The sequence below is a fragment of the Cyprinodon tularosa genome, unplaced genomic scaffold (genome assembly GCF_016077235.1).
Source record: "Cyprinodon tularosa strain WSP-4 unplaced genomic scaffold, ASM1607723v1 ctg316, whole genome shotgun sequence".
Classification (NCBI taxonomy): domain Eukaryota; kingdom Metazoa; phylum Chordata; class Actinopteri; order Cyprinodontiformes; family Cyprinodontidae; genus Cyprinodon; species Cyprinodon tularosa.
In genome coordinates, this window is record NW_024039026.1 from 1048460 (window position 1) to 1072992 (window position 24533).

Consider the following 24533-nt stretch of genomic DNA (forward strand, 5'->3'; position numbering starts at 1 on the left):
TTTAGTAGAGGAGAAAGTAATGAATTTATGTTATTTATAGGTGAATTTTTTCCCTCCCTTTTTCAATCAAATAACACTGTAAGGGGTGCACAATTCTCTCATGCCTGTTTATGTTGTAGTTTGAGACACCTGACAGACTATAAGGCTAAATAACATGAGAGGCACATAGAGCCTTGGTAAAGGCCATTTAGTTTCCTTCCATAAAATAACCCCAAACAGGCAAAGGCTCCTCCTGTAACATCATTGATGGCTTCATAGTCTCTAAAGCAGTTTATCTCTTCCAAATGCGATGGGCTGGTAAATAAGTAGCTTATGGTGCACAGAAGCTTTCCCCTGACTACAGGCTGCTTGTCAGTGTTAAGTAGTCATCCTAGCACGCACCAAGCCTACATCAAACGTGATGGGACCGCGTTTCATCGTGGCTTCCTCTGCTCCACAGCTAAGAGTCTGAGAATGTTCCAACAGAACAACAGAAGAGCGCTCTGCAGCTCGGGTGCAACTAGGTTAACAGTAAACTGCTTTTATGCGAGGTCGATTCACTTCTATGGTAAATCCCCGCTTGCTTCAAACGCAGTTTTTTTATTTTTAGGTTTCTAGTTTTCTAGTACTGCAGCTGTTCTCTTTTAGTATTTTTTCTTTTTTTAGTTTGGAGTCCCTTCCAGCTCTGACATTACCGTATTCTTATAAAATGCAAGCACCGAAAAATGGACACAAAACTCTGGATTTGCATAATTCAGGAAGTTATTAACTCGTCATTTACCCCCATCTCTCCTCTCCTTCAAAAAAAACCTAAACATACATTTGCAGCTCCTCTCCTCCCATGGGAGCCTCTTACTATCAGTCACTCTCTTCATTGTCTTTCTCCCCCTTTCTCCTGCAGAGAGTGGCATGTTTCTGAATAATTTTCATTTCAAGGGGTCATATAAGCTCTCCTTCATGCAAATGAGTCAAACTCTCAAAGGTAATAATCACCTGAAGCCCCCCTCCCACTCCCACACAAACATACACACACCCCAGGTGGCTCAATATTGCTTAGCCAACATGAATAAATAATTAAATGAAATCTAATTTTTTTCTATTTCATTTCCACAGCCGCTGAATCCAATTCCGCCTCCACCCTCTGAGAACGACACCCGGGTGACCCTCAGGTGCAATTACCTCCATTCAAGATGCTACGCAGAGACTCACTTCTAAGTGAAATGATTCATGCGGTGGGTGTGATGTCCCAGAGCCAGTGAAAATATTTACTGAGAGACAAATGAACAGAAATTAATACAGACAGATCTCAGAAACAGCAAATAACTTTTCTCAGTTATGTCTCTATGGCCTTTTTTCCAGATTTAGCCCCGAAGGTTTAGGAAGAAATACTTTTATTTGTATTGTTCATCTCTGTTCATTTTCTCTGCATCTGAAAGTATTCTTGTAAATAGAGAAGAAAGCTCAAAATATCCTCCGTTCTGCAGCAGAGAGGGTCAGAGATGGTAGGATGTTTGCCTCCTATTTTACATAAGTTTTCAAATTATGGCCGACATTAAAAGTAATTTTTTTGTGCTGCATTCTAGCTCTGCAGCTTATCTACGTCTAAAAAAAAGAAAAGAAAAAAGTCCTTCCTATAAGGGGATCCAAGCCCTTATCGTCAATCTCTTTTGCTTTAATCTCATACATTAAAGTTGGACAAACAAGGCCTTCTGTTGCTAATACGAAAAAAGAGTTAAGCAATACAATTCTTATAAAAATCAAAGACACCCCAATGAGATGCTGGATTATCGATCTGAAGCTCAGGTCTGGGTTGTCAGCCTTTGTTTCTGCTTTTATATTTCTTTATCTGAATTCTTGCTCATGTTAATTTCTTGGATATAAGGATGAATTGTTTATGGTTTTGACATTCAAGCGGGTTTTCTCCCAGGTTTGCCACCTATTTAAAGTCGTAGGAAATCGGCTGCTCCAACCGTTGCATTTCCAAATTCTCCTGGGTGGTGCACAACTTTACACGAGTGAATAAAGTGAATGTGATTGGTCGTTTATCAAGAGGGCAGGATTGTTGTTGTGGCGGAAGGTTCGCAAGCAAGTTTGGTTGTGGCCGGTGTCTCTAAAGCATCTTGCTAACCAATACTTTCCACTCAATTCTTTCCACTAATTGAAATGTCTTTAAAAACACATTAGCATTAATTCAACAGACTATAGTAAACAGAGAAATGGAGGCAAAAGATGTCTTTCAGTTATCAATGCACATATTCAGCGACACACAGGAGCTCTTTCAAGCTGGGCACAGTTTCATTCACAAAACCAGTCCCATCAACCAGGAATCAGAATCAGAAATACTTTAATAATCCCAGGGAGAAATTACTTTCATTACAGGACTCCATATGTAATAGAGTGACTATAGGACCAGTTTGATAGATAAGTTCATACAATATACACTATATTGCCAAAAGTATTTGCTCACCTGCCTTGACTCACATATGAGCTTAAGTGACATCCCGTTCCTAATCCATAGGGTTCAATATGACGTCGGTCCACCCTTTGCAGCTAGAACAGCTTCAACTCTTCTGGGAAGGCTGTCCACAAGGTTTAGGAGTGTGTTTATGGGAATTTTTGACCATTCTTCCAGAAGCGCATTTGTGAGGTCGCACACTGATGTTGGACGAGAAGGCCTGGCTCTCAGTCTCCGCTCTAATTCATCCCAAAGGTGTTCTATCGGGTTGAGGTCAGGACTCTGTGCAGGCCAGTCAAGTTCATCCACACCAGACTCTGTCATCCATGTCTTTATGGACCTTGCTTTGTGCACTGGTGCACAGTCATGTTGGAAGAGGAAGGGGCCAGCTCCAAACTGTTCCCACAAAGTTGGGAGCATGGAATTGTCCAAAATGTCTTGGTATGCTGAAGCATTCAGAGTTCCTTTCACTGGAACTAAGGGGCCAAGCCCAGCTCCTGAAAAACAACCTCACACCATAATCCCCCCTCCACCAAACTTTACACTTGGCACAATGCAGTCAGACAAGTACCGTTCTCCTGGCAACCGCCAAACCCAGACCCGTCCATCAGATTGCCAGATGGAGAAGCGCGATTCGTCACTCCAGAGAACGCGTCTCCACTGCTCTAGAGTCCAGTGGCGGCGTGCTTTACACCACCGCATCCGACGCTTTGCATTGCACTTGGTGATGTATGGCTTGGATGCAGCTGCTCGACCATGGAAACCCATTCCATGAAGCTCTCTGCGCACTGTTCTTGAGCTAATCTGAAGGCCACATGAAGTTTGGAGGTCTGTAGTGATTGACTCTGCAGAAAGTTGGCGACCTCTTCGCACTATGCGCGTCAGCATCCGCTGACCCCGCTCCGTCAGTTTACGTGGCCTACCTCTTCGTGGCTGAGTTGCTGTCGTTCCCAAACACTTCCATTTTCTTATAATACAGCTGACAGTTGACTGTGGAATATTTAGGAGCGAGGAAATTTCACGACTGGATTTGTTGCACAGGTGGCATCCTATCACAGTTCCACGCTGGAATTCACTGAGCTCCTGAGAGCGACCCATTCTTTCACAAATGTTTGTAAAAACAGTCTGCATGCCTAGGTGCTTGAATTTATACACCTGTGGCCATGGAAGTGATTGGAACACCTGATTCCAATAATTTGGATGGGTGAGCAAATACTTTTGGCAATATAGTGTATATAAAATTAGTGGTCCCCACTCCATCTCGCCATCAGTTTTGGGGTCCTTGATCTGGAAAACATTGAAGACCCCTGTGCTAATAGGTTCCCAATGGAAAACTCCATTGGCACCAAGTAGCACTAAATTGGTGCCTTAGAAGCGACACTGTCAAGGAACGCTGTGGATAGCGGAAACATGCAAGAGGAGGGGAGTTTTGCGTTGGAGGTCCTCCATCATACTTTTTTTTTTAGAGGAGTAAAGTGGGGACGAAGATGCTGTGGAAGAGGATGCCAGGGTGGTAGAAGCTTGGTTTGGTGTAGAAGGCTTACAGCCGTACATGTTTGAGCCCCTGTTCTGTTAGCTCATTTTCTAAATTTTGGGACAGTATCGTTTGATAAAGAGTACAGTTATATAAATGTTTAAGCCAGAATGATTTGACATTTAAAAAATATGATTTCCCTAACAACTTTGTTCCATTCATCCACCCATCAACACTAAACTGCTTCAGTGTCCCCTGATGAGAAAAATGATCACCAGCTTTTTCATGCAGCCACTATTACTGGATTTAATGGTGGAGCTGGTGTGTTGATGTTTGGTGTTAGTTTTCCTCTATATGCATAAAATATCCTTCCACAAGTTAAGGTTAACTTGTGGAATCTTGCAAGATCCCTTTCATTTAGCTCCTGGCCTAGCTTCTCTCTCCCTCACGCAGGCGAATTTTCACCCACCTCCACCCATATTCTCTCTCCCCCTCTCGCTTATTCCATCATCAGTGTCCAGGATCCGGGGGAAGACTACATTAATACTTTTCCAGGTTACTCATCCAAGCGGAAGCTGATTTGTACCGTCAAAGTTTTATGTCGGGGCCTAAGCACTAAAGAACTTATTTGGTTTATGTCTTTATCTGCTTCTATCTTCTAGAACACCAGTTGGCCTCACACTGAGCCTGTTTTTTTTTTTTCGTGAGTTTTTACAGCACTAGAGGCTCATTATTATGGACAGCCGGCAGACAGGAAAGGGGGTATGAGAGAGGGGCAGAGACGTGCGGGAAAAGGACCACCGGATTCGTAACCAGGTCACCCGCATTGGGGACTAAGGCCTCCATACATGGGTCATGTGCGCCAACCACTGCGCCACCAAAGCACCAATCCACACTGAGCCTGGTTCTGCTAGAGGTTTGTTCCTGCTAAAAGGGAGCTTTCCTCTGCACTGTCGCTCCATGCATGTTCGGTGTGAGGGATTGCAGTTAATGAGTCCTTGCGATCAGCTGGGTTTTTCTTAGATAGAAATATTTTGGAGAATATGATTGTGTTACCTGTATAAATACATGTAATGCTTCTCTAACTGCAGCCGTTGTCTCTGTGTGTCTCTCCAGGTTGAAATACCTTCTAGCTATTTTTTATGAGTTATTTCCCTTTTAGGTAACAGGCATGTTCTTTCGAGTAAATCTAAAACGCATAGATACTAACACGTTGCCAAGACTAAAGATACCCAAAAAGACTAAGCTGAAGGAATTTAAATGAAGCAAAACTGTAGAAATGACTAATATAAGCCTGAGATGCATATGCCAGGCTTTAGTTTCCCTTCTATTGGTGGCCTGGAAGAATATTTCAACAGCCTTCAATAATGTACCCAAATCTTCCCATTGACAATCGATGCATCATAGTTAATGTAATTTGTCCCAGGAAGGGCTTCTAGGCATGCTAAAGAGATGCCGTTATTGATTCAAATGCAAAAACTGGGCTGTTATTAGCAGACGCATCGACGATCGGTCACAAAGCTGAACTCATATCAGCTGCTCAAAGTTATTTATGAAGAAAAGGAGAGATCTGACTCTCGCTTGAATGCGCCGTTTCTCTGTGTTCCGAAAGATGCACATGCCGCTCTTTTTTAACTGATCAAGATTAAAGAAAACAAGTGTCTTGATGGGTAAAAACAAAAGAAAGATTACTGCATTTTGACTGCAGTGTAACAGCAACATGCTGTACAGTAAGCAGGTTCTGTAGTTAGAGAAATAGATTCAGCATTCAGCCACAGAACAGAAGATAATGAAGCATCCGTGCCCCTTCCTACCTCCTCCTGTGTGTGTAAGAGCATGTGAAAGTGTGATCCCTGAAGTCAAGCTGCAATTAGGAGGCCTGTCAATGATGTGCGCTATCACAGAGGCTCGGACTGTCACCATCGACCGGTCAGAGCGTCTACAGACTCAGCAAAGGAGGGCATGTGGATGGAGAATCAGTGGAGATGCAGAAGTATACAGATGGAGCAAAAACGACAAAATAACAGCACCTTACAATTGTTAAAAAAAAAAGAAGAAAAGAAAAAAAAACACGACAGATGATTTCTGTCTTGTGCACCATAGCTCTGTTAAGTTTGAATTTACAGCAGCATTTAAGTCTATATTGGACAGAAGCACTCCCAGTAAAAATCAATAAAACTATTTGAAAGTTAATTCAAAAATCAATGGACACAAAATCAACAGCAATTTTGAGATCTGAGTAATGAATTAAGCTGCCTCTCCCTCCAGCCTTTTAGTTGGCTGTATTTGTTATCAAATCAAAGCTAAGACCCATTTTTTAGTGTTAGGGCGAGCTTACAGCCCACTCCACACTTATTGGCTGCCACAGTAAAGATATGTATGGCAGGACAGAACATTGGGGTTTTACATTTAAAATGTATTTTTCCAGGGGTTATTAGGAACATCCATCCATTTTCCATCACGCTTTATCTCAACTGGTCGCGAGGGGTGCTGGTACCCATCTCCAGCTGTCAATGGGTGAGAGGCGGGGTCCACCCTGGACAGGTTGCCAGTCGATTGGGGCAACACAGAGACAAACAGGACAACCATTAACGCACACACTCACACCTAAGGAGAAATTAGAGAAGCCAATTAACCTAAGTGGAGTACCCGGAGAGAACCCACGCATGCACAGGGAAAACATGCTAACTCCATGCAAACTTCCCTTCTTGCTGCATGGCAACAGTGCTTCCCACTGTGCCACTGAGCAGTGTTATTAGGAACATTGGCTGGAAATAGGCTGATTGACACAAAAAGGCAACCTTTGAAAAGATAATGTAAATCCCTTTATTGTCTTAAATAGGGGAAATTTCTTCTCTGCATTTTGACCCATCCCCTTGGGGAGCAGTGGGCTGCCATCGTGCGGCGCCCGGGGAGCCATCAGGGGTTAAGGGTTTTGCTCAGACACCCAGAGTGGAGGCTGTGGGGATCAAACCGGGTACTTGCAACCTTCTCACCTATTCTGTTTCAATTATTTCATGTCATGTTATGGTTAAAGAAAATCAACCAGATTAGTAAAAAAAATAAATAAAAAGAAAACAGATTTGGTCAACATATAAAACTTTGACATTAACCAAAATTTCCACTTTGATTCAGATATTTCACTTTAATGCTAATATGCATTACACTTCCATCTTTACAGTGACTAGAACACCCATACTTAGATATTTACACTAGACAAATATTTAAACACTGTCATTCCACTGGCTCCCCTCTGTCTCACAGGAGGATGCTGTATTTAAGAGCTCGGGGAACCCTGTTGATGACCAGGCGTCCATCATAGCTGAGTGATGCAAACAGCCAGGGGTCAGCTGATGACCACTCTGCTGCGTACACGCTGTCCTCATGCTCCTCGTACGTTGACACCACATTGTCTTTCAGAGGCTCCTTACTCCTGAAAGATAAAAATAAATCACAAAAAATATCAGAATGCTTCTTGAGTTTTTAGGTGCTGAAAATGTAATTTTACAGATTGCATTTTTGATAGATCTACAGTATTAGTAACCAGTAATAAAGTAAGTCCCAAGACCATCAATACCAAGCCAAAGGAGCAGAGAATTTATTTGAAATTATTTCGTTTTTTTTTTTACATAACTTTTAGAAGTGAAATTACATAATTAAACATTTATTTCTGGTTTTACTAAATTAAAAACCAAGATCTTGGCTAGTGCTGACACATTTCTACTGCCCCTACAATACTGGAACAATAAATAACCATTCAGAAATATGATCCAGCATCATTGCCAGCTCAAATTCCTCTCTAGCCCCCAGGCTGTAAGTGTTCCTGAGGGAAAAAAAATGATTTAAACATTTGGATTTATTTTACACATTTACGTTGCTTTCGCTCTGACAGTAGCTGCTCCCTTTGGACGTCAGCCTAAAATAAAACGGCTCTTAAATGTGTCACTTGTATACGTTTAGTGGGAAAGAACGGAAAGAGAGAGCACAAGTGGGAGCCCTAGAGTGATCCCAGCAAATACTGGGCTTGGTCTCAGTGACACCGGGGATTGAGAGGTTTTAGGGATAATGTCACTGAGCAGTTTAACCATAGCAAACTGCCATACATCACATGACAGGGTTCACATATTTAGTAACCTCTAATTTCAAATCATTTAAGGTGCTATTTTAAAAAATTAAAAAAGTTTAATTAAATGAACTCCTGCAGAGATGATAGAAACAAACAGTGGAAACACTGTATTTTTATCCCATTAGACTGACTGCTTTTATTGCCATGACAACCCTGATAAAAGTACGTTATTATAATCATTTAAATTAATTTCAAACCCTTGCCTTAGACAGATAAAACCAGTGTATAGGCCACAGGTTCTGAGACTTAATGCAGTTTCTATATAAAAATCAAAAATCTAAAATAATAATTAGTAAGATAATCTCTTCTACTGCTCTATGATACTTAATAAATACACATTTGAGACAAAAGCTACTTACTCTTTAGGGTAAAGTGTAGAAGGATCCTAAACTTACATTAGTTTCTTTTAATGCCTTAAAGTCAACAAATATTAAACAAATAAAGTGTCTCTCTGAGCAAATACAAAACAAGAGTAAATTAAGTGGAGCCAGAAATTGTTGCCAAGCATAAAGAAAAGAAAAACTCAGAGTAAACCTGAAGTTATGCTTCAGTTATGCAGATATGATAAAGCTTTTATAATGCATACTGTACCAGCTTTAGCTTTGTGAAAAATGGAAAAAGTATCCGTCTTTGTACTCAATGAAATTCCTGAAGCTAGGACACTTTCTTTCAAAGCTTTCCATAAAGATGTAAAAGTTAAACTTTATTTACCTTAAAAAGCACCATAATAACACAGTTTATAATAATATATCAGTTTTTTTATTGAAATTTATTGCAAAGATTAGAATTGTTTTTAAAGTTTATCTATATGTCAGTTAGCTTAAAGCATTTCTGTAATAAAAGAATAAAATAGACCTTTTTTGAAAATCAATAACAAATGCTTACTATAACAAAAGACCAAAGTCTAAAAAACACATTAAAAAATGATTTAAGTCGAACAAATTTAAGTGTCACATGTATTTCACTGGTTTCACATGTTCTACAACAGAATTGGAATTGAGCACTACCCTAACTTGTCAAAAATAATCATGCTTAGGATTTTTCTTTTCTCTTCTATTTTCTTCTAACACAGCAATCAGATGCTGTTTGCATGAAGTTTCTGGACAGTCCTCTCTGCTCCAGCACAGGGTTTAACTAGGATTCACAGACCTGCTGCAGCACTTCCAATGAAACCTGTTAACTTCACTAAAGCCGGGGATATACTTTGTGATTTTTTTAATCGTTTCACGCAGCCACAGCTCACGATGTATGTTCTCATACTGTACGTCTAAGCCCTAAAAAAAACGGTGACGACTGTGACGGTCTTATTTTCGGTTTAACTTTGATCCGTGTGTTGCATTGGTTTACTTCATACTTTGTGTTTCTACATATATTTTAGTACTCAGTTTTTTCTTTATTGTCCTCTATTGCCCTCTTGTGTTTGTTCCTTTTCCCTTGGCTTCCTCGTTATCTCCACTCACACCTGCTCCTTATCAGCTCGTTAGCCCTGCCTTTGTTCAGTCAGCCACATATACTGTCCTTCTGCTGTCACTCTTTGCTGGTTCCTTGTCGCTGGTTGTCTTCTTACCTCGTCTCTCCCTGGCTCCTTGTGCTCGTTTTACCCTGATGTGTCCATTGTTTTCGGTTTGTTAACATTTTTAGTTGGATTTTTGGATTGCTGCCTCTGTTACCTGTCTTTTTCAGTTAATCTACAAGAAATCACCTTAGCCTCTCTGCCTCTGCATTTGGGTCCTCAAACCACAACCAAATCCTGACGGCGACAAGTTGTCAGGATTTTGAAATTTGTGCAATTTTGTGCTGAAAGCCCTAAAAACAAAGGGTGACGTATTTGGACAAAAACATGGCTGAGCAAACGTGGCTACTGCAGTCTGATAGTTTTACAGAGAGAACTCCATTTCACTCACATCCCCGCAATGATTTTGTGTTTTCATCTGAGAGGAAGAAGAAGAATCCTTGTTTGCGCATGCCCCCTCAGGGATTTGCCCACAACAGCATACCAAAAATCAGACATGTTTGATTTTCTCTCGACCTCACAATTCCTGATCAGGAGATGGTCGTGAGATGCTGATTGCCCCATGACGCACGACCAGGCTGAAAGTCAGCCCCATCGAAAAATTCTCGCACAACCGGAAAGTCGGCCTGAAAAAGGCAAAAAAATCGTACAGTGTATACCCGGCTTAAGTCAAAACACGCAGCCAGAAAAAATCTACAGAAAAAACTTTCACATTTTAAAACAGGGGGCTGCTTGCTTCCTCAACACTTTTATTTTACTCAATAAACTGGCTGATAAAATATTTTATATTTATTTCTAGTCATTAGTGTACAGAAAAAAAAACTTACTGAAACACAAGTTTTAAAACTCAACACTCTGCATTAATTGTTATAATTGTTACTGATTAGTACTAAGGCAGCACACTGTGCTTCACTCAGGTCTCCTCCACACAGCTGCATTAAGAGCCTCACTTCAGCATTGCCTAAAAAATAGGTGCTACCTAGAAATGGACTGACTTGTTGTTTGGTCTGAAATCAGGTGGCAGTCCAGCACCTTTACTCATCTTTGCCAAAATAACTTAAAAAAGACACAAAAAAACTGTATGCATCCATAACCATGTTTGAATAAAAGTTGCTTTCTTAAAAAACAAAAAATAGGGGAGGAGTGAGAAGGAGCAAAATACATTAATACTATAAAAACACATGCCTGAAATAAATCTTTGCATACTTTAATCCTCCAAAATGAGCACGTTCATCACCATAAAGGGAGTTAAAAATGAAATGGCTAAAAACTGTGAAATCGATTGAATATATATATATATATATATATATATATATATATATATATATATATATATATATATATATATATATATATGTTATGCTCTCTCTGCTTTTTCTCAGAGTAACTTTGCCTCGTCTGTTCCTGTTTCGCTGTGACACCATCCTGGAGAGAAATATCAGATGTGCTGCTTCCATTAACACCCTTGTTTATAGATGTTGGAGATCTGCCTGTTTTCCAGTGTAGTCCTGTTTCTCTGACCGTGACTGGCTGGATGTGCTCTCTTCATCCTCTGAAATTAGAGCTGGCTCGGAGCTCGTTGGCCTGGCTGTGTTTTTCCTGGACAGGGCCCCCTTTTACAGTTGCTTTTTGTATCTCTTCTTCTGTCTCGTTGAACCCCAGTCGACCTCAGCAGATGGGCGCTCACACTTCCTGTTAAAAGTGAGTTTTTCCTCTCCACTGTCGCTACAAGCATGCTTAGTGTGAGGGATTGTATTTGAGTCAATGAGTCGATGCAATCAACTGGTTTTCCTTAGATAAAAAACTTTGAATCAATTTGACTGTATGATCTGGTGAATTGTAAAGTGCTTTGAAATGACCTGTGTTGTGAATTGGCGCTATAGAAATAAACTGAATTGAATTGAATATATTAAACACAACAAACTCCTTCGACAGGCTGCAGCCATGTCCCGAATTCCTCGTTTTCAAGCCACTTTGGTTGAAATTTGCATTTTCCCATTCACTAGCTTTTTCTCCGCCTCGAGCTTCTTTTCCGAACATACAGCTTTACGATCAACTGTAAGCAGTTCTGCAAAAACACGTGGAACTAATTATATCTGATATATCTGAGGAAATTGTTTTATAAACATTTTTTTTAAATAAAGCATTTTGAATGCCACGATAATCACATTTAATGAACTTTAATGCCAATTAAGGCCTTAATTTAAAAATACAATAATTTAAATAATTTAATGATTTTTAAAAATGTAGGTTTTAGGCTAATTCTGTTTTTGTTTTGTTTTTTGGCCAAAAAGAAGAATTCAAATATGTACTGAAAATGATTTATCTTGCATCAAAATTATTTTTTGACTTTATCCATTGAATTCTACAAAAATAAACACAATGTCTTCTTTGTTTTTCTTTTACAGATCTTCACCCCAGATATTATGAGCACTGAAGAAGGTCTGAATGCAGCGGTCAGGTAGTGATGAGTAGGACATATGGAAGGTTGGTCAACAGTCATGCAGGAAGGGTTAAAAGTAAAGCTGAGTGCTGTGATTAGGGAGAGGAGTCGATAATTGTGGCTGAGAGTTGGCTGTTGAGTGTAAGAGCTGGTAGTTATGGCTGAGAGGAGGACCATAATGGATGTTGGACTGTGGCAGATTTGGACGGCAATGAACAGTTACAATTACAGGGGATTTTCCTGACGTTTTTAAATCAACTCCACACAGACAGGACAAGTGTTTTGACAGCAAAGCATTTTTAATGTTTTCCTTTTATCACTGAGAGTTTCAAAGCGTTGTGAGACAGAAGGTTCAGGCTGTCAGCTTTAATCAAGGGAGGACCATTATCAAAGGAACAGTTCAAATATAAACTGCATATTTCAATACACTCCTTAGTGTCTTAGTGTGTTTCATTTGGCCCCCAATACTGCTGAATACAGATAGGAAATGTTTTAAAAATTCTGCACAATACGATGAACATGTCTCTGCTTTTCCTTCCATTCTGAACCTTAATGCAGGATCAGACTAGAAAGTTAAGAGCAGCCAGACAAAGAGAAACAGGAGGCGGGAAAACACAACTGAGGGTCTGGTAACAAAGAGGAGCCGTGCGTCACTTGTGTGGAATTATCTTGGGTTTAAAAAAGAAGACGCTGCGCAACGTAAGGAGTGCAGGTGAGTGGACATTTTGTGCAGGTAAGAGGACATTTGTTCGCTAATCTTTTCTTGCACTTTGGTATGTATGATGCAACTGATTAGAGATCAGTTAATATTATTTTCGTATCCTATTCTGTTTATCTATTTATAGACTGTCCGGTTAAAATCTGGCAGTGTTTAAGGAGTGGAATCCATATGTTTATGTATCATGTTTCATGAAACAGAAAAAGATGTTAATAAGGTAAGCCACAGATTTGTTTCCTTTATTGTTGTAATCTGTGCTTTAAATAAATTTGAGTATTATGAAACAAATTTGTTTGTATATGTTTAAAATATAAGATGCAAACTAGCTCAAATTCCCCACCTAAGTCACCATCTGTGTTGCCAGTTTTCTCTCCAAAACCTGCTTACCTGTATATTGGGTCAGCGTTGGTGTGAGAAGCTATATATTTTCACACCAAGCTTGTCTTTTATGGATCAGAACATATGCGGGTGGGTCAGCGGATGCAGCTTTCAGGCCCTGTTTTGTGCATGTTCAAGCTTTAGAAATGAAACCAAAATCAGAGCAAAATCTCTATCCTTTTATTTTCCAGTCTCGTTATCATAGAATTCCTGAAGTGAGGGCAGGCGGCGTCACATTTCACTCTAGAAAAGTGGTATATAAAGAGGTTGATTGTCAATCGTCCACAGGAAGATGCCCAAATGAAGCCCTAATGTTTACCCTTGAACCATCGTGTTGAAAGATTTTTATAGTTTCAGTGCTAAAATGCAGCATTTGCATTTTTTCAAACATGCCAACAGAGAATTCCGACAATAAATTGTTTTTATATGTCCAACGGACATAGTTTTAGATGTGCAAGTGGTTCATCAGATGCAACCAGGAAAATTAATGTACCACCTTGTTTTCGGGCAGATGTTTCTCCCTCTAACCATCTGAAATGACCAATTATTCTTTATTCTCCTTCCATTTTACTTCAATAGAATATATTTTACCAAGGTAAAGCCATTAGGGTCTGAGATGGAGGTGTTGTGTGTCTTTATCAGGTCTTTGAGGACTACATGGTCTGACATTGACTGGGGAAACCCCCTTTCAAGATGTAAAAGGCTTTTCTAGCTTTGAATTGTCTTTTTAAATTGTGCATTTAAGCTATAGTTAAAAGCCTACAGCTGATCCAAAATGCTGCAGCCAGAGTTCTGATGAAAATTAAAAAAGAGAGATCATATCTCTCCTATCCTACCTTCTCTTCATTGGCTTCCTGTTAAATCAAGGATAGAATTTAAACTCCTCCTTCTCACATATAAAGCCTTAATGGCCAAGTTCCATCTTAAATCAGAGATTGTTCCTTATGTTCCTAACAGAGCACTTCGCTCTCAATCTGCAGGTTTACTAGTGGTTCCTAGAATTTCTAAAAGTAGAATGGGAGGCAGATCTTTTAGTTATCAGGCTCCTCTCCTGTGGAACCAACTACCAGTTTCAGTCCGTGAGGCAGACACCCTGTCTACTTTTAAGGGTAGACAGGGTTAAAACTTTCCTTTTTAATAAAGCTTATAGTTAGAGTGGCTCAGGTTATCCTGAGCTATCTCTATAGTTATGCTGCTATAGGCTTAGACTGCTGGAGGACATAGGGACCATTTCATCATTCTGCTTAATTCTTTCTCTATTCTTCCACTTTGCAGAATCTGTTAGTTTAATCTCTAACGTTCTGCTCTATTTGTTTTTTCTCATAGTAGCTTTGCCTCATCTGTTCCTGTTTGGCTGTGACTCCATCCTGGAGAGAAATATCAGCTGTGCTGCTGCCATCAACACCTTTGTTTATAGATGTTGGAGATCGGCCTGTTTTCCAGTGTAGTCCTGTTTCTCTGACTGTAACTGGCTGGATGTGCTCTCTTCATCCTCTGACATGGGAGCTGGCTCGGAGCTTGTCTGCCTGGCTGTGTGTTTCCTGGATGGGGCCGCCTTTTACAGTTGCTTTTAGTATCTCTGCTTCTGTCTCCTTGAACCCCAGTCGGCCTCGGCAGATGGCCGCTCACACTGAGCCTGGTTCTGCTGGAGGTTTCTTCCTGTTAAAAGAGAGTTTTTCCTCTCCACTGTGACTACATGCATGCTTGGTGTAAGGAATTGCATTCAAGTCAATGAGTCGATGCAATCAACTGGTTTTCCTTAGACAGAAAACTTTGAATCAATTTGACTGTATTTGAATTGAAAATGTGTTGTGAATTAGCGCTATGTAGATAAACTGAATTGAATTTTTATCCTTAGCTGTAGAATGATAAAGTTCAATTAGGACATGGAGTTAATAACCTTAATTGGCTCCTTTATTGGTGATTTTTGACTTGCCTGAACAAACTATAGTACAAATGCTACCTTTATCTTCATTGGCCACTGTGTGATATGGCTTTACTAATAAAGCATTAAAACCCTCTGAAGATGATTTCACAAAGAATAAGTCATGAAATTGAGAACATTGTGGACAACTGGGAGCATCTGCTTCAGAAAACAAACAGACTGTCTTCAGTTAAAGGGTTCTGCAGCAGATTCTTCTTGCCTACATCCATTAACATTTGAATTAAAAAGTAATCTCATGTCATTGTTGGTAGCATCCCCCCATCGCCTTGTGCTTTCGTTTTTATTCATGCTACTTACATTTTTTTTTTGTTTGTACTTGAACAGTAATTTGTCTTTTGTGAAAATAACTAAATTGGAAAGATTGTAAGAAAGCTGGTATTTGCTGAGCGCTTAAAGATAATTTTAAATCCGATAATGTTACTAAACACAATAAAATGCATCCTGCAAAGTACTGGATTGCTACAGACGCCTTTTGAAAAGCTTAGCTGTCAGGTGTGTAATTCATTGCTCTCACTCAACTTCTTTCATTTTAGTTTCTTGAGTTTAGTTGAATTATCTTCTCATTAAAAAAAAAGCATCATGTTCTTCCTTTATAAAAACCCACCATCAACCATCCTAGAACAGACAAAGAGCTTCTGCTAATGCGTCGTTAGACCTTCCAGAGATGCTCTTACTTCTCCTCCTGGTGGTTATCCTCCCCCTCACTGAGTTCCTCATCATCCACCAAGTGTCCGAACGGCTCAGAGGAGATGGACACCATATTGGAGAGGATGAGACGGCTGTCGCTGCTGGCTGTCAACACCAGCTGGTCGTGGCTGTGGTTGTAGCGGACGCTCCACACCCTGGGAAACACATTATTCATTCAGAGTTAGACAGCACAGCAATGTGGGCATGACTTTTTTTTATATATATAAACATTTATGCATATGATGAAAATGACTGAAGTAACCAGTGTGGGAGAAGAGCCCTGGAGCAAGCTCTGGATGCGGTGATCGTTTGTTGACTGCTTGTATGAGCAGACCACACTCGCATACTGTCAGCCGCCCACACACATCACGCAGAAAACGCTCTGCTCTCAATCTGACGTTAAAATAGCTCGATTTGAGAATTTAGATGCCAGTAACGAGGATTTGGAAACTTGCAGTCTATGTTTGAGCTCCTTTCGCATGTGCTGACGATCAGAATCAGAAACTCCATAATCCTTACTTTTATTTCCTTCACTGTTTTCTCATCTCCCTCCATAACTCTCTCCATTTTGTTCCCTCACTTCCTTTATTCTTCATTTTTGTGCACTCGTTCTTTGTGTGTTTGTGTGCCTTTGTGAGCCCCAGGCGCAGCTCAGAGTGCGGTCCCAGTTCCCTCACAGGGAGGGATTGAGGGATAACCGAGGCTGTTGACAGAAAAATCAGCCGCGGCCACGCCGTTCCCCGTGCTCCGCTAATCCGCTTCCCTGCTAAAAAATAGTCCCTAATACCCCCAGCAGCCCTGAGGCCATATCCTGGCTGCGCTCTGACAAATGAGCGCGCACGACAAACACCCACACACAAGTGCAGTGCACAGAAGAAGATGGGTGCTCATACAGGCGAATACAAATGAGAATATGCTTTATAGAAATGTGGGGAGGGAAAGCACACAAATGCATGTGGCCACACAGATAAAAAGAGAGCTCTGCTAAAACACAGATTAGATGATAGTCAACGCACACACACACGTCACCTATCTCCCATCAGAAGACATCCCATCTGCTGCAATCTACAGTTATGGATATGTTTGCTGAGCCAGCCTCTCTTTTAGAGATAACGTCTGCTGCGTGGGTGCGTGCGCACAGACAAGGGGTGTGCGTGGATGTGTGCGGCAGCAGGATCCAAGTTTGGCTCACGCTGATCATCTATTCAGCTCACAGAGGAGACGGTGCGTGTCTCCTCCACCAACACATCTGCAGTTGGCTGTACAGCTTAGAGCGACGCCTGAAGCCTCGGTAGAAGACAACCACGGGCTGGACTTACCTCCAGTCCTCAACAACCGAACGAATGGCAGCGGATTTAATTAGTAATGAGTTTATTACTGCCTTTTATTACATCAGGAGTAGATGGGGGATTTCATTAGTCATGAGATACAGCAATTAATGAGACAGGAAACCAATCAAGAGTCCAGCAAAAGGGATTAACATCTTGCTAATATTGTGCTTTTCTACATGTGCCTGAATGCTCATCCTCCAAACTGTTGGTCTTTCTTCTGCTTATAATCCAGATACTTTTCTCCACATCTAAAATGTAAAATTAACCAAAAGAGTGTTTATTTTCTGATCTGGGGTGGAAGCGTTTAATCTTAAAAATGAACCTTAACGATCCCACTAGGACAAAACAAAGATGGGAGGCAGAGACGGCCAGAATAATCTCTGACGAAACATGGGAGGGAGTCTGGACTGAGGCACATCGAGTTACAAACTCCAATACGTAATATAAATGGAAAATTATAAGTAGATATTTCAGGACCCCAGATGTTGTTGCCAAGATGGATCCTAGAGTACCAAGCTTGTGTCGGAGAAACTGTGGCTCAGCGGTCCCCAATCATACAGACATTTTTTGGTCATGTCCCAAACTTCAAAACTTTTGGGACGAGGTGTACAGGACTATGAACCAGATCTTCACGGAGGTTATACCGAGGGATGTTACTGTTCCAGTACTTGGTATTATACCGGAGAGTTTGCAAGGACGGGCCAAAACTTATCTGTTGAATGTTCTTTTTATAGCAGCCCTGAAATGCATTACAACCAGGTGGATGCAGTTGGAGCCTCCTTCCTATGACTTATGGGTACAAAAAGTAAGAGAGTTGTACAAAATGGAAAAGATAACCTACTCATTAAGACTTCAAAAAACAACCTTTAGCCTGCGCTGGGGGCCAGCAGAAGCAATGCTGATGTAAATAAGCCCAACAAGTTTATCTCTTGGCATATGGTGTTTAGCTATTCCACCCAAAGTGTATCCTTATGTTAGGGTTTCAGGATGATGAGTCTACAAATTTGAGGCTGAGATCATAAGATATCGAGCTAAGACGTTCATTTTAAGGAAAACTATATTTTCAACTTTTGTGTTATGTACCATTGATGCGTGGCTGTACAATAGCTATGTAAAAAATAATAAAAGTATAAGTTCTAAAAAAAAAAAAAATAGATCAGATTAAGCATAAGTAATTTAAAGGGGGTTTAAAGAGTTTTCCAAATATACTGCCACCTGTGGACAAAACACAGAACTGCATCACTCTTCTGCTTTTTCTCACAGCTCGCAGTTTAATTTTTATTTTTCCTTACGCCGGGCTTACACTGTACAATGTTTTCAATCTTTGCACACATCTACAGCTCACACTGTACGACGGAACAGCAGGGTTTAAAAGCTCATGATGTTTTTCTCACACTGTGCGACACAATGCTGTGATGATATCTAGCAGCTCACACTTGTACGTCTAAAAACCACGTCGGACTCAGCCCAGCAGTGAGATGGTGCTACTTGGACTTGTCTATCCGGAAGCCAAATGAGCAGAGGAGGAATATGAAGCTAACTAGAGTAAAATGCATTGCCTTGGCAACTTGTGCAATTTTGTGTGCTGAAAGCCCTAAAAGCAAAGGGCGAGGTATTTGGACAAAGACAAAGGCTGAGCAAACGTGGCTAATACGGTCTGTCAATTTTACAGAAAGAACTCCATTTCACTCACACCCCCGCCATGCTTCTGTGTTTTTGCCTTAGAGAAAGAAGAAGAAGAAGAATCCTTGTTTGTGCACTGAGCGATTTGCCCATGACGGCCGACTGAATTTCAAACATGTTTGATTTTCACCCGACCTTACGATTCCTGCCCCTCGTTACCAATCGAAAAGTTCTGGCATGACTGCAAAGTCGTCCTGAAAAGGGCAATAAATCGTACAGTGTGTGCCCGGCTTCATTGGTGTCTGAGTTGAGCTGGATGCTGGTCGCTTCTGAATATCCACAGAAACCATCTTATAACACTTCAACTGTTTGCTAGGTTGGACCCATTAAAAATGGATGCCACATCCGTGGAACAGCGCAGGAACTTCCAACCAGAAGTACGTTCAGGGGAAATAGGCTACAGGCTTATCCGAAACGGTGCTGAACTATTAAGGTTTAATTCTGCTCATCAAATGATGTTTTTGTCATAAAGGGTCAAACAAAAAGGCTATTTTAATGATATATTTCAGTAAATAATGTCTCTTTAAAGAGCTTCTGCTGGAAACTTAAGTTTATCTGTAATAAAAACCTGATTTACTGATGATGGAAGGGATGCAGTATTTGTGTAACACTAAATGAAAATAGAAAACAAAACAAAAAAGGGGAAGAAAAACCTTTTTTATAAAAGGTAGTTAAATATATAGCATCTAGATTTGAATGCAAAGCGTTAATTTAAGCAAGTAATGAGTTTTTCTGTGTGCGAGGTGACTTACAGAGCAACTGTTTGACAAATAAAGGAAAGTAATTGTCTCCCATTCAAGGAAGTCCCCCACCCTTTATCCCCCTCTGTGCTCCACCCACCAGTGTGAGTGCTCCTCCAAGGTCTTTACGGGCTCCTGGACGTTACGGACGTCCCAGAACTTGACCTTGCAGTCGTCCCCGCAGCTGGCCAGGTAGTATTGCCGGTTGGGATTGAAGTCCAGGTCACGCACCAGCTGGCCGTGGGCGTTCTCTATACAGTAGATCTGGCTGGAAAGAGGAAGATAAAAAGATGATTAGAAAGTAGGGAGAAGATTGAAAGCCTGGAGAAAAAGATAAAAAAGTTGAGCACAAAGAAGAACTAAGGATAGAAATAGAGGAGACGATATCAGAGAACAACAAACGGGAGAGGGTTTTTCTGAGGTAAATCAAAGCTTTTTCTATGTCTGTCAGCAATGGCCAGACACCAACATAAAACTATTGCTGGCAGAAGTAAATAATGAAAGCAGGACATTAGGTGAACAGCCTTGAGTTCCAGACATGGTGAAACTAACAGAATGACATAATAAAGGGATCATTTTTCTATTAAATTGGATTCTATTCAGCTCTCCGGGCACCTACTTGTATCTCCTACAAGCTCCTAAGATTTCTCTAAATATGCATGCATTTGGCTCTGTTTCCAACATCATTAACATTTCTATACACATCATATTTGTGTCACAAGCTGCAAGGGGTGCATTTGAACTACAAATAAATCTAAAACTTGACTGACTGATCTCTCCACTCTTATTTAACCTTAAACTGTCATCAATCTCATTGCCAGACATGGGGAGCATTATTTTTTCAATTAACAAATGTACAGAGGGCCTTATGCTTGCATCAAAATAACAGGCTGGAGGAAAAAAAAATAAGATAAACCTAAATGCTTTTTACAAAATGAAGCCTTTAGGTCAACAAACAAGTATTTAACACAATTTAAAGCATGCACAATGTATGGAGGCCTTAGTCCTCGAGGCAGCTGACCTGGTTTTGAATCCCACCTGTGGTCCTTTGCCGCTTGTCTCTCCCCCTCTCTCATAGCCCCTTTCCTGTCAAACTACTGTCGTAAAAACAAGCCACTAGTGCCTGGGGGAGTGGCGGCCTAGTAGTTAGGGCATATAGCTTGCAATCTGGAGGTTCTGAGTTTGAGCCCCACTCCTACAGACTGCCACCCTGGCTCTCTGAGCAAGCCCCCTAACCCCAAGGGGATGGGTTAAATGCAGAGGTAAATTTCTCCAATGTAAGATCAATAAAGTTTAATTATTATATTTTAGACACAGTATTTCTAAGCAAAGCTGGTACTCTCTTAATACTTCACAATCTGCAAGGTTCTTATGAGGATTTTTTAGAATGATAGCAGGGATTAAATATTGTGCAGTATGCCACATCTAAATCTTCTTTCTTTGCCAATTAAGTCCACACCTTTTTCTTTTTGTGTTTTCTCAATGTTGGAGGCAATGCCCATACCTCTTGATTTCGGAATTATCCGATTGGCCCGGAGATGTTGCTCTGATCCACCTGCAGCCGTGGTAAGATAGCTACACAGCAGCAGAGCAATGCTGCGTTTTATTGGGTATAATAAAACAAACCTTCTGAACCTGGTCGCTTCACCCCTACTTTTAAAGCTGGCTTTCTGTCTGATGGCAGGGCGGCAGCACATTTTTTCACCTGCTTGCAAACTCAGGGTAAAAGTCTAAAGAGCGTAGGGTTCACGGGACGTGCAAAAGAGGAAAATACGTATGAAAACACCATTTCTGCTGGTGTAATGCTCATTAAAAGTCAGTGTATTCATCAAATTTTTGACAATATTTCAAAATAAACAGCGTTTATGTTGTAATGTGCTGAAATGAACACTGGGTGAAGGATACCAGATGTCAGCCAAAGGATCAACACCATCAGAATATATCAACGTAGCAGGCTGAATTGTTATATGTTACGAATATGTTAAGCTAAGCTGGTGAGATCCCTGGTTAATTACATTCTCTTACAATTGTAAAAGTCACATACAGCATTACGATTTTTGCTATAAAGACAAAATTGAATTCAATTAGTTTTTTTGGTTGAAAACTGAAATTGGGTTAATTGAAACATTGAGAGCTGAAGTCTCTTATTTTAAACCAATGAACCAGACCAGCATAGTACCATCCATGAGAAGCTGCAAGACAGGACCAGCTGATAAGCCAGGAATAAAATGCCTTGGGCTCTTTTTCTTATGCTTTTGGATGCGCTGTGGTGTTTTAACATTTTTTTGCTGAGATTTCTTTTTTTTTTCTTGTATGATTCACTAAAATAAAGCCTGCCCCTGCTACTGTGAAGAAGTCCCAGTTAATATGGCTTCTAGGGTTGTCACGTCACTAAAATGTTAATCTCCATATTGATCTCTAGGGAAAAAATTCAATACTTGAGAACATCATCGATACCACTGGGATAAAAAGAGAAAAAAAAAAAGATAATTAAAGACATGAAAAATACCTTTTTCAAAATCACCTTAAAATGTGCTTTCTCAATGGTATTGCAAACCCTAGTTAAATAAAGATGCAAAATGAATAACCCGGAAGCCAAAAAAATAAAAACAGCAAAAATAGGCAAACAACACTTGTCTTTAGTATCAATACCATGCATAATTAGTATTGCATCTGGATACAGCAGTCAAGTATACAATGTTTTTGGAGTAGAGATACTTTTGACAACCCTAGGGGCTTCACCCTGCTTTATCAAATATTATTTAGGCAATATTTTAATATCCTAATTAGTTAAAGTTCAACAAGACAAATAGCTTAATAATGCCAAATAATCACCAAATAATAATCACTTTCCTGAATAATTATTTCTTAACGAAATTTTTATCTTGTTAAAGGGGGGACTTTATAATTAAAAGGGAAAAACTTTGTTATTTTATGAAATTCTTTAACCATTAGTGTTTACACTAATCAATTAAAATTAAAAGGGTTCTACATAAAAAAATATATATAGATATATATACACATAAATATATGACCTCAGTGGCAGTCCTAATGACCATTGTTCTCAGAGAGGCATTGATCAGTAATGTTCAGCTTAGCTGCACATTGTGTAAAGCATCATCATATGTAATATTTTAGATTAGATTATTTTTTAACACTATTAAGTATTTATTTGATGTGCATTCATCCCAACGGTCAGAGAGATGATCTCTCTTCAGGCCCAATGCTTGCTTTCAGATGAATTTTCCTTGCTTTCTGATGTTTTCTATCAAACGGGCAAACAGTAAGCAATGGTCCTGGAGCAGACCTAGCATGAACACACTTATATTTAAGTGCACACACATTCCCTGAAAACCCCTGAGTCTTCCTGACCTAAATGAAGCCCAGCGGTCTGCCTCAGGTCATTCTCTTATACCTCCCTTATTTTAATGAGATTTTTAATTAGCATGTTAATTGCCTAATGCAATCAGCAGGGTGACTAGCTTGCTGGCTAGCTACTGCTGGCACCCAACTGGGCCATAACACTGAGGCTTTCCACTCTGCTGAGCAAAACCACGCAGAGCTGTGTCGTTCAAGGCTAGCCTGCAGAGGAAATGGTGGAAGAGAAAACAAGCAGCGATTTTTCCACACATTCATGTTGCCTTTATGATGAAGGCAGAGTTCCAGATCTAATTAACTCGCAGTTTGTTCTTTTCTCTGACCAACAGTTTTAGCTGTATTTGCTATATTCTAATGTTTAGAGAAAAGGCTGCAGGAGACAACAAAGAGCAAGAGCATATGTGCAACTAAAGTAACAGAAAATTTACCAAAGCAGCCAGATACATACCACCTTGCATGCAAAATCTGTGATTTTTAGTATGTTTGCAGAAGAATCTGAACATTTTCTAACTTGCCCGAAGCAATATCATTAGGGAGCACTGCAGGCAAACATAATCATGGGAGGCTTGACCTTCAGCTTACAGGCTCTTCTTTTCCAGTGATTCACAAACTTAAGTTTGGCCAGAACAGTTGTATTAAACTGGCTACACCATAATATTGTTTTTTATAACAGGTCTTTCTTACTTTCCACAGTTGCAGGCAGATCACTATAGTTTTTATTATGTTTTTCTCTGAAATACTTCATTCAAACATACCACATTTTTCCATATGATATTATTTAAGTTGGATCTATTTGTCTTCTCCTAAGTTGCCGCTTGCTTAGCTCCAGAAAGGGCACCAAGCTTTGCTTAATTTTCTTGGTTACTAAGGTGACAAGTCTATCTATAGGTGACCATAACATTGCTTTGCTAAGAAACCCCGAAGCCCAGATAATAAAAAAAGAGCAGGATTTGACAAGAACAGAGGAAAATTGCTTTTTAAAAACAGTGACCGATTTGGGATAAACTCTTTGCATTCATTCTCATTGCAAATTAGATAATATTAAAAGCTGTGGTGAAGTAATTAAGACAATTATGTATGGTTAAAAAAAGGTTATAAAGCTGCTATGCTGCTATGCAAGTATTCTGCTCATACACTGCTGCAAAATTAGGTGTTTTTTTTCACAAATGAAGAATTTACAGTGATCTTATCGTTAAGAGTTCAGTTCGATCGGCCTCACTCTGCTAGCACATTCTTCTCTGATGCTTTCCTGTTTTACAGTGGGCCGCTAGTAGAATTAGGGTGCCGGTCTGGTTTAAGAACTAGACCGAAAGCACTGTGCCTCAATCTATAAATGCTCTAAGAAATAAAAAAAATAACAAAATCAACAGTGGTGCTCAGTTTTCACTTCAATGTCCCAATTTGACCTCAGTAAAAAAGTACCCGTATGCAAAGCAGAGATTGATTCCCCTCAAATTTAGAACAAGGTAAAGAATAGAAACTCATGAATGTTCCTAATTAAACTCCTGCCTCTGATAACGTAAAATAAACATGCATGATAAGCATGACATCCAAAGCTATTCTGTTTGTCCAACCAATTCAATCTCACAGGAGCTGTAAATCAGGGTAATCATTAGATTCAGGGATCTAGGAACATAGGTTGGCATCGCGATAACAACAGACTGTAGATTGTGGAATTAGGAA

The 24533-nt window shown here is 40.1% G+C and overlaps 1 protein-coding gene across 2 annotated transcripts in view; it reads right to left on the minus strand.

Annotated features, from left to right (window-relative positions):
- Nucleotides 1-7026: 7026 nt before the first annotated feature.
- Nucleotides 7027-24533, minus strand: part of eipr1 (EARP complex and GARP complex interacting protein 1) — an 84973-nt gene continuing 67466 nt past the window's right edge. For both annotated transcript variants that reach the window (XM_038292700.1, XM_038292699.1), the window contains 3 exons: nucleotides 19573-19740; nucleotides 15706-15873; nucleotides 7027-7341 (listed from right to left, as the gene is read on the minus strand). In XM_038292700.1, the coding sequence (XP_038148628.1) occupies nucleotides 7167-7341; nucleotides 15706-15873; nucleotides 19573-19740 (511 nt within the window). In that variant the 3' untranslated portion in view covers nucleotides 7027-7166. The remainder of the gene's footprint in view (nucleotides 7342-15705; nucleotides 15874-19572; nucleotides 19741-24533) is intronic.